The sequence below is a fragment of the Sinohyriopsis cumingii genome, chromosome 7, assembly GCF_028554795.1.
Source record: "Sinohyriopsis cumingii isolate HCF-2022 chromosome 7, ASM2855479v2, whole genome shotgun sequence".
Lineage (NCBI taxonomy): Eukaryota > Metazoa > Mollusca > Bivalvia > Unionida > Unionidae > Sinohyriopsis > Sinohyriopsis cumingii.
Window position 1 is genome coordinate 18,009,359 of NC_142967.1, and position 14,893 is coordinate 18,024,251.

General features: G+C 37.9%; 1 protein-coding gene across 1 annotated transcript in view; it reads left to right on the top strand.

Moving 5' to 3' along the window:
- LOC149794792 (MMS19 nucleotide excision repair protein homolog) overlaps nucleotides 1-14,893 on the top strand; it is a 128,110-nt gene that overhangs the window by 95,176 nt on the left and 18,041 nt on the right. The window contains exons 19-21 of the mRNA XM_089964444.1: nucleotides 909-977; nucleotides 6,310-6,439; nucleotides 10,741-10,895. Of these exons, the coding sequence (XP_089820570.1) occupies nucleotides 909-977; nucleotides 6,310-6,439; nucleotides 10,741-10,895 (354 nt within the window). The remainder of the gene's footprint in view (nucleotides 1-908; nucleotides 978-6,309; nucleotides 6,440-10,740; nucleotides 10,896-14,893) is intronic.

A 14,893-nucleotide genomic window follows, 5' to 3' on the forward strand; every position in this document is an offset into this window, starting at 1 on the left:
TCATACTAAACTTTCTTGTTGGTTTACTTTTGATCAGTGTCACACAGGAATGAGGGCAATTGTGCTTTGGGTTCAAGTGTATTAGCCCAGTAATGTCACACTGGTGTGGGGGCAGTTGTGCTCTGGACTCAGTTGTATTAGCCCAGTAGTGTGCCACACTGGATTCAGGGCAGTGTTTGCTTTGTGCTTTATTGTATCAGCCTAGCAATGTCACATAGGAGTGCGGCAGTTGTGATTTGGGTTCTATTGTATCAACCCAGTATATTACACTTAGCAAAGTTGCATATAAATTTTACTGACTAATATAACTTTCATATTTTGTGATAAATATAATCTGGTATTAACTAACTCTTTTAAATACTCATTAGACAAGAACCTCTTTAAGTACTCATTAGATGTGATCCTCTTCAAGTACTCATTAGACATGATCCTCTTCAAGTACTCATTAGACATGATACTCTTTAAGTACTCATTAGACATTATACACTTCAAGTACTCATTAGACATCCTATTTAAGTACTCATTAGACATGATCCTCTTTAAGTACTCATTAGACATGATACTCTTTAAGTACTTGTTAGACATGATACTCTTTAAGTACTCATTAGACATGATACTCTTTAAGTACTCATTAGACATGATACTCTTTAAGTACTCATTAGACATGTTACTCTTTAAGTACTCATTAGACATGATACTCTTCAAGTACTCATTAGACATGATACTCTTTTAAAAAATCAATAATTGTACCCCATTTAGTGCAAGGACTTGGGGCACATAATAGTACTATATTCATTTCATGGATTTCATATTTGACAGCCACTCATGTAACCTCATGAACATAATCAGAACAATGTTTAAAGAATTGGTTTCAGCTGGATTAATAAAATATTTTCTTAATATTTCAGGTCGAATGGAATGAGTGTTCTCCAATGGTCACACTTCTAACATCAGTTCTGTGTGCAATTCCCACACATGTAAGTGCCTAATATACATTTATCTGTATAAAATATTGTTCATTTATCTAGACTGTGTTCATCCAAATTAGTATGAATTCATTTTTTGACAGGTAGCGATTTTCATGGGTTTTGTGGTTACACAAATCCAATAAACAATTATTTCACTTGAATATATTAGCTTATCACATTAGTATTAGGAATTAAACACTGCTGTCTCCAAGATGAAGACTTCTTGGAAAGATTAAACATTGTCATTTTTCTTCTTTAGATATGTTACCCAATCATAATACCTTAGGAAAACTACTACTACTACTTCACAAATCCAGCCCTCCCAGATAATACTTTTAGCTAAGGGAAGCAAAAAGTTGTCTGCCTACCTAGGTGGTGGTAGGGCAGAGTGATCTCCCCATGGTATGTGAAGAAGCATGCTCTCACCACGAGAGACTGCCCCAATGACAGTTTCAACTTTGGAAACAGACCACTATACGTTTTAAGAGTCCATTTACCTTAAAAGAAAGTATACTCTGCTCAATTTCCACCAACTTTTCTCTTTTTCTAATGACAACAAAGTTCTGTCTTTTCAATTTGATAACACTTTGACATCTTGTCATATTTAATAACACTTGGTCACTTGCATAGGTAGTCTTGTTTAACAAGACAAGTTGAGGCTACAAATATTTTTCTATGCACACGAGTCCTTATGCCTTTAAGAAACTCTTTATATATAGATATATATAATTCCATCATTACTGGTACATTCAGGTGACTTTTCTTTACCAAGGCATTCTTAGTGTCTGGACACAATGCTTCAATCATTTTACCTGTTCAGGCAATTCTTGACCCTTGCTACAGGTAGTATTGTAATTAAGATCATCAGCTATCGCTATTTTTCATGTAACATTCATATGGTATATCTCTGCACCCACCCTGTGTTCAAAACAAAGATAGGTGCAGTCCAAGGGTTTATAATTTCTCCTTCCTACAGGTGGTAGTGTCAATTATATTATACCTGTATGTTTTGTGCAGGCAAAGAAGATGCTTGTTCTCAAGTGATGTCACTGGAAGATTCAGACTTCTGAACCTCCATTGAGGACATTTTCTGCCTTTTACCCCCAGAATTCTTCCCTCTTCCTCCTCCTTGAACTACCTGGACCAGAACTCTAGCATCTGTTGATATTATGATGAAAAGGAAGAATCCAGCTTCATATTGCTTTCACAGTCTGGGGAGAGTTACAGACATTTTGAATCCAGCTTCAGATTGCTTCCACGGTCTAGGGAGAGTTACAGACATTTTGAATCCAGCTTCAGATTGCTTCCACGGTCTAGGGAGAGTTACAGACATTTTGAATCCAGCTTCAGATTGCTTCCATAGTCTAGGGAGAGTTACAGACATTTTGAATCCAGCATCAGATTGCTTCCATGGTCTGCATTTTGAACTGCTTTCACCATCAGTTACAAGATCCAAGCATCAACCAACTTTTCATCTAACAAAATGACTCCCATCAAATTTTCATTGGCAGTTCTACTTTGGCATATACCAGTGTTCCATTTGGAAACCACAGCCATCGACTGTGATATTGCCACTTTGAAGATGACAAAGCCATGCTCTTTATGGTCTTTGATAACACAAAGCAGTTAGTATGCAATATCATAGCTCTGGATTCTCTGTTGGACTTCGTCTCTATGGCTCTTTTCCAACAGGCGGAACAAAGCTTATCTTCTTCCACTCTGAATACCTCAGGGCATGCATGGAAGTTGGTCAATAATGGTCGAGTGCTGAACAGTGCCACTCAAGACACTTTGGCCAGTTCCATAACAAGCCAACAAGGAGATCAGTTTCCCTCCCCCACAACCACCACAGCATTGATACAGGAATATTCCAAGAAATCAACAAAAAGATGCAAGGGCCACACAGGACAACAAACCTCTGAAAAACCATCCTGTCAAAGCTCCTGTAAAAAGCCACAGTTCTCACAAACCAAATTGGATAAAATACAGAGGGGATCCTATTGTTTGCTCCAATGTTTCTCCTTCAAACAGCCTCCTCGTATAGAAAAATGATAAATCACCACCACTCTGCCCTTTCCACAGGGGGGCCCCGAGTGGCTGAGTGGTCTAAAGCGCTCACCGTTCTGGATCACTGCCATCTCACCTCTGTCTGTGTGGGTTCGAGTCCAAGGCTTGGCTAGCATGGGTACATGGGAAAACCTACCAGTAGCTTCTCATGGGTCGGTGGTTCTTCCCTGGGTTTTCCAGGGTTCTTCCTCCACCAGTTATACTGGCCGCCATGTATAGCCTATCTTGTGCTGAAAAATGGCGTTATACCCTAGAACAGCAACAACAACAACAATAATTAGAAGGTCTGTTACCAAAATTATAATATAGGAAGTGGCCAGGTATATGTATAGGGAAATTCCAATAACCTAGACCAAGACCCAAATAAATATGTTTACTTACGTTAATAATGATCCTAATATTAAACACACACTCCTAGAACATGTTTTAGCTTTGTATTAGTCTACAGATTCAAATAAAACCAATAAGTCAGGTCAAGTAGAAAATGAAACTTGATTCAGGACAAAGTCAAGTCAAACATATAATGTTACATTACAATAGCATAGAATGAATTTTTTTTTTTTAAATTTAAAAAAATAACTAGCAAACAATGCAAAATTAAATATACATAACAGTACAGAGTCAAAGTGTCAAGTTTTACTGTTTTGTACTATAATTGGTAGAGCAGAGAGAGGCGTGCAAAAACAAAGTTTACAGATAGTGATGTCCTTGCGTTAAATGCCAAGATTGTATCAGTAACTTTCTAAACTTAACACAGATTGTTCCATAGGCTAGCAGGACCAGCTCTTCTGGAAATCAACTGACTCTGCAGACAATCAGCTGGCTTGCCCAATCAAATAAAAATAATTAATGTGTAAATTAAGAAACATGAAAACATGTTATGCAAAACAATGGAACATACTTAGCATCAACATTTTTTGTCAAACTTCAGGATTTAATAGAATTTATTTTACTAACAATTTTGAAAAACATTAGCTAGCCCTGTGACTTTCAGTACTGACTGGCCCTCCTCAAAACCCACATGCCATAGGCCAGCAGCCAAATTCACCCCATCTTCTTAGTAGGGATACAACAATGACCCCTCTCTACCATGTATTCTCAGACTTAACCTTTAGTGACCATCACATCAGGTTAACTGAGGGATGAAAGGTGGACTGCTATGGAGGTGACAGTGTTACAGCCTGCCAAGTTACTGCTTGAATCACAGCTGACGTACTGGATTCAGGAAATGGTGTGCAGAAGATGACTTCCGGGGACATTCCTGCAGTTTGCATACAAAAAACATGTTATCAATTCCGCATTCTCCTTTTTGGCTTAGAGACAGTTGCCTGGGCTGTTACAAAACTACTAAATTGTATGATCTCCCAGTTCGATATGACTTCATCTGCTTCCACATTACCATATTTAGACAACATCCTCCAGAAAAATGTGGTAAATTCAATTCTAGTCAAAGAAAGAACAATCTCATTTCCCATATACATTATCCAGGTTTTTTAATCAATTTGGAAAAGTCTGATCTTTGTCCATTCCAACAGTTTATCAATCTGGTTATGGAATTTCTCACACACCTGAACTTGGTACATCATCCCCACCTTCTGGTGGTCAGAATCATTGATCTTGCTGTGTCCATTTCCAACAAGAAATGGATAACATCCAGGGAGTTTCTGCAGCTCCTCATATTGTTATATGCAGTATGCAGATCTTGTCCCACAGAGTCATCTCTACTTATACCCATTGCAGATGGACTTGCTGTCTCAGTGGTGCCCCTTGTCATTATCGCTTGATTACAAAATCAGGATAACGAATGAGAATGTATTATTCCTGGACCAGTGGTGCAACCATGGTTGATTCATGGCATGAATACCTCTTGAACAGCTGCAGCTGGATGCAACAGTGTGTACAGATGCAAACAAAATTGGTTGGGGAGCCGACCTTTTACCTGGTTTTGAACACCATCGTCCACTACAACCAGTTACCCGGCTTTGAACACCATCATCCACTACGACCTGTGACCAGACTTGGAACACCATCATCAACTACAACCAGTTACCAGGCTTTGAACACCATCCACTACGACCTGCTACCAGGCATTAAACATCACCATCAACTACGACCTGCTACCAGGCATTGAACACCATCATCACCTACAACAAGTTACCAGGCTTTAAATACCATCATCAACTGTGACCAGTTACCAGGCTTTGAACACCATCTTCAGCAAGTAGGCTCTAGAGGACATGGATCTCCATGTCAATCTCTTCAAGATGAAAGCTATCATAAAAGCCTTTTGTTTTTAAATGACCATCTTCAGAACAAGGTCATATAATGTTAGGCAAATGGTAGAAAAGTACCTTCAAATAAGGCAGTAGTAACTTTACTTCTTGAGTTTTTACCTACAAGACTTGGATCCACAATGACACACTCTGAATTTGGTAGGCCAGTCACAGTCATAAAAGCTGCTGCCAGATCCAGTTGACATCAGCACAACTTATGTACAGGCAACCAGTGCAGCTTTTCTAGCTTCCCCTGGAAATTGTATATGGTAAAAAGATCTTGTTATTCTTTCTAAACATAAACCATCTCATCCGGAGTTGTGCTGCTTGCAAGTTAGGTTAGTTAACCTTCATATGTGGAATTCAGTCTTCTTCCATTTGAGGTTACCTGACTGAGGTATAGGTTGGATGCTCAACATTGCCCCCATGTATTACCTATTCTGCTAATGTTAATGTGATCAGTGTTTGAATGAAAAAGCAAATTTTTCAGTAAATTGTTTCTTCTAGAATACTTATCCAACTACATCACTATCCCACTTCCGCAGTGTAAGCATCCAATTTAACAATGTTCTGCTAAGCTTAAGACTAGCACACCTGTCTGCAGTAAGTGGAGGTAATGGCCAAGAGTTGTTGCCCTTTGTATAATATAAACAGGAAAGATGATTTTTTGTCTTTGAAAGGGCTGGATTCAGAAGGTAGTAAGGCTTAATGTAAATGATCAGGTAAGTATTCAATGATAAACATATTTTACTGAAATTTTGCCCTCTCATCACTGTTTGACTTTGTTATGATTATGTTCTAATTAAACACGCTGTTCTGTTCAGCAATTTTTAGTTGGCATCATGTTGATTGCATCATAAATGTACAGAAATTTCAAATTTTTAAACATCATTCTTTTATATTTCTTTTTACCTGAATTAGAATAGCAGTTGTGTAAAAAAAAAAAAAAATTAAATTATGTTTGAGCATTGTAAAGAGATTCCAGTGTACTTTATTTCCAGGTTTGCATTCCACGAGAGGGAGAAATTTTACATATTCTGACTCAGCTGGTCAAGTCTTGGTGTTCATCAAGGTATCCTCACACTGCTCTTTACAAACTTTTGGCTGGCCTGGTTAACAAGCTTAATAATGGTATGTACTATTTATTATTGACCTTAAATATACTAGCATGTAAGTATATTCTGTTACATATTGGATGAAAAATCTCTTCTGGTTTGACAAACCTTTCATTGAAATGAGTTTTTGGTAGAACTACCAGGGATGTATAATATTTATTTATCTTTATGCAGTATTGTTTCTTTGATTTCACGTGTAATTTGTGTCTTTGCTATGTGTTGTGTATATATATAAACTTATTATTGGAGCATGGAACATCCATACTCTCATGGACAAAGAGAACTTAGCAAGACCTTACAGGACAACAATCCTAGTTGCTAAGGAGCTTTCACACTACAGTATTGACATGCAGCCTTGAGTGAAACCAGGTTCGCAGAGGAGTGTTCTCTGACAGAGCTAGAAAGCGGCTATACCTTCTTCTGGAAAGGAAAAGCCCAGAATAAAGACAGGATCCACGGAGTTGACCTGGCTATCAAATCAGGTCTTTTGAAGCAGCTTCCAGACCTGCCTGTTGGTATCAATGAGAGGCTAATGAAATTGCGACTACCCATCAGCCACAAATGCCACACAACTATCATCAGCGCCTACGCCCCTACCCACATGAGCCCAGCGGAAACCGTGAAGCAGTTCTGTACTGTTTTCAGTTCCAGCTGACAACAAGATCATACTTCTGGGGGACTTCAATGCCTGTGTTGGCTGGGATCATGGTTGATGGAATGTTGTGCTTGGCAAGCACAGTGAACAACAAAGGCCTGCTCCTACTCAGCAATGCACAGAATTTGACCTCTTAATCACAAAGTCAAAATGGCAAACAAACACAAGAACACTGGATGCACCCCAGACCTTGCCAATGGCACTTAATCGACTATGTAATAGTCCACCAGCATGATGTACAAGATGTACTCATCACCAAGGCCATGCAGTGAGCGGAATGTTGGACAGCCCACAGACTAATCCGAACTACCATAAAGCTGCGCATTGCTCCACATCACCCAAGGCATCCTAAGCCGTTGCACACAGCCTTCAACATTGTCAAATTCCAGCAGCCTTCCACCCAGCTCAAGTTCCAGAAGAGCCTAGATGACAAGCTGTCAACCAATGGACCTATATGTGGAAATGTCTCCGAGAAATAGAACAAGTTCAGGGACATAAGAGAAACAGATATGGCGACTCTGGGCCCCAAGAAGCAAACCAATCAAGACTGGTTTGACAAAAACAATGGTGCCATTGAAGATCTGCTTGCCAGAAGGAACAAAGTATTCATGGAGTGGCAGAATGACACAAACTCCATCCCCAAAAAGATCGCATCAAATCCTATCATGCTGAGGCTCAGAGAGAAATCCGCAAGATGCATGACCAGTGGTGGGAAAGGGAAGCTGATGAAGTGCAATGCTATGCCATCACTAACAACTTCAAAGAGTTCTACAGCACCATCAAGTCAATCTTCGGCCTTCAGAGTCTGGCTCTGCTGCCTTGCTTGCTGCAGATGGCAGTACACTAATAAAGGACAAGGATGACATGAAGGATAGATGGAAAGAACACTTTAGCCAGCTCCTAAACCTGCCCTCATCGGTCAGCCAATCTGTTCTTGACCAAATACACCAACAGCCATCGCACGACCAACTGGATGTTCTGCCAGTAGTAGAGGAGTTGAGGAAGGTCATTAAACAAATGAACTGTGGCAGGGCACCTGGAAAGGTTCGTATTCCAGCGGAGGTGTACAAGGTTCTCAGTGAACAGACTCTGGAGGCATTCCACGATGTGCTAATCAGCATCAGGACGGAAGAGGAGATGCCAGCCAATCTTCTTTCAATAGATGATGGTAGAGGTTGGATGTTTATGTACTTCCTCCTCCTTTTACCCATTCTCTTAACATTGATGTTTTGGGAGAATGTGTTTGCATGTATTTGTATCATTTACACTACCTGCCTCCAAATCTGGCTTATTTGACAGAAAAAGGTAAATTATTTTGTAATTTAAAATTAAGCCCTCCCACTCTTCCCCCGCAAATATGAGCATCCTTAATTGATATGAAATTAACTGAAATTATTAAAGACCCAGTTGATTGATTGATACCTGGCAGAGGTAAGGAAAATAATGGGTAGGAGTTCCTTCCTTTTATCTTTTTGATACCTAGATGGGAGAGATGAAATTTTTGTCTTTCCGGACCATTGGATTTGAGACATAGTGGCTTTTTTTGCTAACATTAATATGGCTTGCATTTGAGTTCTTTATCATGTGGTTTGATCAGACTTTGTTGATGGCTTGCATTTGAGCTCTTTATCACCTGGTTTGACCAGACTTTGTTGATGGCATGCATTTGAGTTCTTTATCACCTGGTTTGACCAGACTTTGTTGATGGCATGCATTTGAGTTCTTTCTCACCTGGTTTGACCAGACATTGTAGATATAATGCATTTGAGTTCTTTATCACCTGGTTTAAAAAGACTTTGTAGATGGCATGCATTTGAGCTCTTTATCACCTGGTTTGACCAGACATTGTAGATAGCATGCATTTGAGTTCTTTATCACCTGGTTTGACCAGACATTGTAGATGGCATGCATTTGAGTTTTATCACCTGGTTTTGACCAGACATTGTAGATAGCATGCATTTGAGTTCTTTATCACCTGGTTTAAAAAGACTTTGTAGATGGCATGCATTTGAGCTCTTTATCACCTGGTTTGACCAGACATTGTAGATAGCATGCATTTGAGCTCTTTTTATCACCTGGTTTGACCAGACATTGTATATGGCATGCATCTGAATTCTTTATCACCTGATTTGACCAGACTTTGTAGATGGCATGCATTTGAGTTTTATCACCTGGTTTTGACCAGACATTGTAGATAGCATGCATTTTATCACCTGGTTTGACCAGAGTTTTTTGATGGCTTGCATTTGAGGTAAAGAAGACACCTATTCATTTGGAGTCCAGTGTTCAGGGTTACAGGGACTGAAAGAAGGAAAAATGATTTCCATAAAATTATTTTAGTTCAGTACTGCATACCTTGTCTAAACTTTTAAGATGGTTTACATTTGAGAGAAGAAAGGCATCCATCAGTTTGGGAGTTGGTAGGTCCAAACTATTGGTCACCGAGATTGAAAGAAATTATATGGTTTACACAAAATAACTGACAGGAGAGGCTCATGTACCTGTTTACATTACTGTTGTTGAACATATAAAGACTCTTTCAGAAAGTTTGCTATTAAAGGATTATTTTTTTATGTAAGTATTGCCCATCATCAGATTTGGAACACAAAAATGGAGGAAGATAAAATCATGAATTTTGTAAAAACTAAACTTGTATTGTTGCATTTAAGAATAAAATTTTAACCCTACCATATTATTTCAGGAAGTTAAAGCTTTTGAGTCTTCGAGATCACACCATACAACTAATCATTTTTTTCCATAATTTTTCATGTTACAGTCCTACTCACTTAGATTGACATTGCTTATATTGACTTTGAGATTTAATAAATACATATACCACTCCGGTGGCCTAGTGGTTAGAGCGTCCGCCCCAGATGCGGGAGGTCGTGGGTTCGATACATTGATATCATCTTTTGTTGACAATATTACCTTAGGCCTGAGGATGTTGAGATAAATGAGTAGGACTACATTTGTAATTGCTTGTGGTTGAACGAAATAAAATTTGTTGTATAATAAATCTTCATGCAAGTAATTTTTTGTCTCACTTGCATTAGGAGAGAGATATATGTATCTCATTAGAAGCAACTACAGCGGTTGTGTCAACATTAAAATTCTGTCTTCAAATTTTGTCTTAAAGTTTATGAAAGTCAGATCAAGCGATAATGCATCATATTACATAAATAAAACCCGATTGCATGGTACAATAATTTGAAATTTAGCTATATAACCTACAATCTTATACATTCATCATGAACAATATTTCATGCAAACAAATTAAAAAAACTCCCCTTCCATAGTACCATGTGTTATTTAATTGGTCCTCCAAAACCAAGATTCATGAATTTTCACAGGACTTTTAATATACAATGCAAATTACTGTAGAAAAAAGATGTTGGAAGGATAAAAAATGTGGCCATTTAATAAATGTGGCCAGTATACATAGGTTTGACTAGTATTAGAACATTGGAACCAAAATATGCCACCCAGTCAGCAGAGGATGCTGGCAACAGAAATGCTAGTTAAGTTTAAATGTATATGATTCAGATTGTATTAATTCACTTAAAAGTCCACGAATTTTATACTTGTTCTGCTGTTTATATTACAGCTCTTTGTACAAATATAATTACTATTATTTACCATTTACAAAATATTCTCATTTTCAGAAGAAGTTTTGCAAAAGACATTAAACAATCTTCAAGACCTACTGAATAAAGATGGCGGTCTAGAGAGGTGTCATTTAGGAGTCGTCTGCCACAGTTGGATTACCAAAGCTCTCATCACTAGGGGTCACAAATCAGGCAGGGAGTTCACAGAGAAGGTATATGTTTTATATGTTATATTCAGTGCATTTAAACCTGTCTTAAACATCAACGCCATTGTTGAGAAATCCTGTCCTTATTGTCTTGGTATCACAAGAAGAATTATTGTCTTATATGCAGAAGATATATGTTCAGTAGTACAAAATCACCATTCCAAAGAAAAGGTTACCTTGACACAGCTTTATTTCATGTTTTGAAGCCCAGCCAGCATGATCTCAGATTCACTTGACATGGTTGCATCATCCATTTCTTATTTGGAATCCCAGCCAGCATGATTTCAAATTCACTTGACACAGTTGTGACATCCATTTCTTATTTGGAATCCCTGCCATCATGCTCTCAGATTCACTTTGACACAGTTCTAGCATCCATTTCTTATTTGGAATCCCTGCCATCATGATCTCAGATTCACTTGACACAGTTCTAGCATCCATTTCTTATTTGGAATCCCTGCCAGCATGATCTCAGATTCACTTTGACACAGTTCTAGCATCCATTTCTTATTTGGAATCCCTGCCATCATGATCTCAGATTCACTTGACACAGTTCTAGCATCCATTTCTTATTTGGAATCCCTGCCAGCATGCTCTCAGATTCACTTTGACACAGTTCTAGCATCCATTTCTTATTTGGAATCCCAGCCAGCATGATTTCAAATTCACTTGACACAGTTGTGACATCCATTTCTTATTTGGAATCCCTGCCATCATGCTCTCAGATTCACTTGACACAGTTCTAGCATCCATTTCTTATTTGGAATCCCTGCCATCATGATCTCAGATTCACTTGACACAGTTCTAGCATCCATTTCTTATTTGGAATCCCTGCCAGCATGCTCTCAGATTCACTTGACACAGTTCTAGCATCCATTTCTTATTTGGAATCCCTGCCATCATGATCTCAGATTGACTTGACACAGTTCTAGCATCCATTTCTTATTTGGAATCCCTGCCATCATGATCTCAGATTCACTTTGACACAGTTCTAGCATCCATTTCTTATTTGGAATCCCTGCCATCATGATCTCAGATTCACTTGACACAGTTCTAGCATCCATTTCTTATTTGGAATCCCTGCCATCATGATCTCAGATTCACTTGACACAGTTCTAGCATCCATTTCTTATTTGGAATCCCTGCCATCATGATCTCAGATTCACTTGACACAGTTCTAGCATCCATTTCTTATTTGGAATCCCTGCCAGCATGCTCTCAGATTCACTTTGACACAGTTCTAGCATCCATTTCTTATTTGGAATCCCTGCCATCATGATCTCAGATTCACTTGACACAGTTCTAGCATCCATTTCTTATTTGGAATCCCTGCCATCATGATCTCAGATTCACTTGACACAGTTCTAGCATCCATTTCTTATTTGGAATCCCTGCCAGCATGATCTCAGATTCACTTGACACAGTTCTAGCATCCATTTCTTATTTGGAATCCCTGCCATCATGATCTCAAATTATCTTGACACAGTTTTATTATAAATTTCTTCAAAATGAGATGTCAATGAAATCCAGTTGCATGATTTGTTCTTAATTTCTTTCCCACACTGAATGGTATTATAAGCAAGTTTGACCTACTTTTTATGTGTAGGCTAGGTTCACTGGATGTTTTGCTGATATGTAGGCTAGTTTGACCTGTCCACATTGAATGTATTTTTTATGTGTAGGCTTGGTTGACCTGACCTCATTGGATGTTTTGTTGATGTGTAGTTGAAATCTATTAAGCATATACTACAAGACAATTTGGGGGGGTTGAGGGGAGGGAACACATCTGGTTGTCCTAACAAAAATAAAACCACACTGTATCTGCAGTAGCTAAAACAGTAATCACCAGAATTTATAACCACTCTATTTTTGCAGGTCACATGTCACAAAATATTACATCTTTGAAAATCAGTCACTTTATTGTATCAGGTTAAATAGTATGCTGTGCTTCTGTGGTTTCACTGTTGTTTTGTGGAATGCCAGTTTTCATGGATTTTGTTTGTACCAATTTTCCTAGATTTTAAGAGGTATCAACTTTCATAGATTTTGTGTGGTACTAGCTTTCATGGATTTTGTGGGGTGCCAGTTTTCATGGATTTTGTGGTGTGCAAATTTTCATTGATTTTGTGGGGTGCCAACTTTCATGGATTTTGTGGGGTGCCAATTTTCATGGATTTTGTGGGGTGCCAACTTTCATGGAATTTGTGGGGTGCCAACTTTCATGGATTTTGTGGGGTGCCAGTTTTCATGGATTTGGTGGGGTGCCAGTTTTCATGGATTTTGTGGGGTGCCAACTTTCATGGATGTTGTGGGGTGCCAACTTTCATGGATTTTGTGGGTGCCAGTTTTCATGGATTTTGTGGGGTGTCCAGTTTTCATGGATTTTTTGGTGTGCCAGTTTTCATGGATTTTGTGGGGTGCCAACTTTCATGGATGTTGTGAGGTGCCAGTTTTCATGGATTTTGTGTTTCCACTCATGGTATAAACTGTTGTGGCATGAGATCGTTAGGAATAGATCGAAAAAGATAAAGTGTAAAGTATTTGTGTGTTATTGAAAATGAATGAATGAGTAATGACACAATCAACGTAAATTTGTTTTTAACACTACAGGTTGATGAATGTAAACAGTTATGCTTCTAACTACAAGTAGAGAAATTTAAATAGTTATTTGTCAAACTACAACTAAATGAATGTTAACAGTTATACTTCTAACTACAGGTAGATAAATGTCAACAGTTATACTTCTAACTACAAGTCGATAAATGTAAACATTATACTTTTAATTACATATAGATAGATATAAATATACTTCTAACTACAACAGGTAGATAAATGTCAAGTTATTCATCAGACTACAACTAGAAGAATGTAAACAGTTATACTTCTAACTACAGGTAGATAAATGTCAACAGTTATACTTCTAATTACAGATAGTAAACTTTTTGTTAACATTTAAATCTTACTGAAAACACATCATATTTTACCACACATTTATAATCTAAAGGAACTACGAGCCTAAAAATAATAGAACTATGCTTGCAGTACAAGTCCTCATTAAATGCTATGTATATATACTATTTACTGAACAATACATATAACTGATATTTGGATAAAACCACTGGATAAACATCATGTCAACCAAGTACACAATTTTATTAAACACAATCCTTTGTCAAGTAATGAATCCCCAAATTGCAGAATTACACTAGTCCACCTTTTAGAAAGCTACAGATAATTAGATCTGGTCGCTCAGATATTTCTACCAATAATTAGATCTGGTCGCTCAGATATTTCTACAGATAATTAGATCTGGTCGCTCAGATATTCTACAGATAATTAGATCTGGTCACTCAGATATTCTACAGATAATTAGATCTGGTCGCTCAGATATTTCTACAGATTATTAGATCTGGTCTCTCAGATATTCTACAGATAATTAGATCTGGTCGCTCAGATATTTCTACAGATAATTAGATCTGGTCGCTCAGATATTTCTACAGATAATTAGATCTGGTCACTCAGATATTCTACCAATAATTAGATCTGGTCACTCAGATATTTCTACAGATAATTAGATCTGGTCACTCAGATATTCTACAGATAATTAGATCTGGTCGCTCAGATATTCTACAGATAATTAGATCTGGTCGCTCAAATATTCTACAGGTAATTAGATCTGGTCGCTCAGATATTTCTACAGATAATTAAATCTGGTCGCTCAGATATTTCTACAGATGATTAGATCTGGTCACTCAGATATTCTACCGATAATTAGATCTGGTCGCTCAGATATTTCTACAGATAATTAGATCTGGTCGCTAAGATATTCTACAGATAATTAGATCTGGTTGCTCAGATATTTCTACAGATAATTAGATCTGGTCTCTCAGATATTCTACAGATAATTAGACCTGGTCGCTCAGATATTTCTACAGGTAATTAGATCTGGTCGCTCAGATATTTCTACAGATAATTATATCTGGTCTCTCAGATATTTCTACAGG